This window comes from Bison bison, unplaced genomic scaffold (genome assembly GCF_000754665.1).
Source record: "Bison bison bison isolate TAMUID 2011002044 unplaced genomic scaffold, Bison_UMD1.0 scf7180017847012, whole genome shotgun sequence".
Lineage (NCBI taxonomy): Eukaryota > Metazoa > Chordata > Mammalia > Artiodactyla > Bovidae > Bison > Bison bison.
The window spans coordinates 19,407-20,070 of NW_011477585.1; the positions used below are offsets into that span (position 1 = coordinate 19,407).

At 65.7% G+C, this 664-nt stretch overlaps 1 protein-coding gene across 1 annotated transcript in view; it reads right to left on the minus strand.

Moving 5' to 3' along the window:
* Positions 1-664, minus strand: part of LENG8 (leukocyte receptor cluster (LRC) member 8) — a 9,317-nt gene continuing 8,653 nt past the window's right edge. Inside the window, exon 14 of the mRNA XM_010841354.1 lies at positions 1-626. Within this exon, the coding sequence (XP_010839656.1) occupies positions 370-626 (257 nt within the window). The 3' untranslated portion in view covers positions 1-369. The remainder of the gene's footprint in view (positions 627-664) is intronic.

Here is a 664-nt window from a genome sequence, read left to right on the forward strand (position 1 = left end):
GAGCGGCCTGTCTTCTTGCCCTGCCCCCCGGCATGGGACGGGCCAGGGTGCTGGGTCGGTACCGGAGTACGAGCTCGAGAGAGAGAGAGAAAAAACACTGAGACAGCATTAGTGGAGGGCCAGACGGACAGACCAGCCTACAGACCGCGCCCCCAGCCCTCCGCTGCCCCCACTCCTTCCCTAGCCCGACCCTCTGAGGCCAAAAATAAAAATGTAGAAAAATCTCTGTACAGACTCCCCGGTGGGAAAACGGGGGCAGGGACGAGGGCTCTTCCTGGAGCCCTCTCCCCACGAATTAATTTACATCCCAAGTCCATGGCTCAAAGACAAGATCTGCAACCCGGCCCCCCGCCCCCGCGGCGCTGGTGCTCAGAAGGCTGGCAGCTGCGCCAGGCTGAGGCGGCAGTCGATGCTGGAGTTGTCCGGGCCCGTGTAGGCCAGGCCCAGGGGCTCCAAGAAGGCCCGGCAGGCGGCCTCGCCCTCGAAGGCCAGCTCGGCCTGCAGGTAGGAGACGGGCAGCGCTGGGCGGAAGCTACGGAGACAAGAGGAGAAGGTGATGAGGCGGCAGTGGACGCGGGAAGGCCCCCTGGGCTGGGAGGGGGCGCCCCCGTTCGGGCGCCAGAGAGGTTTCCTCAGCGCGTTAGCTGCCAGCCTGCTCCCACCC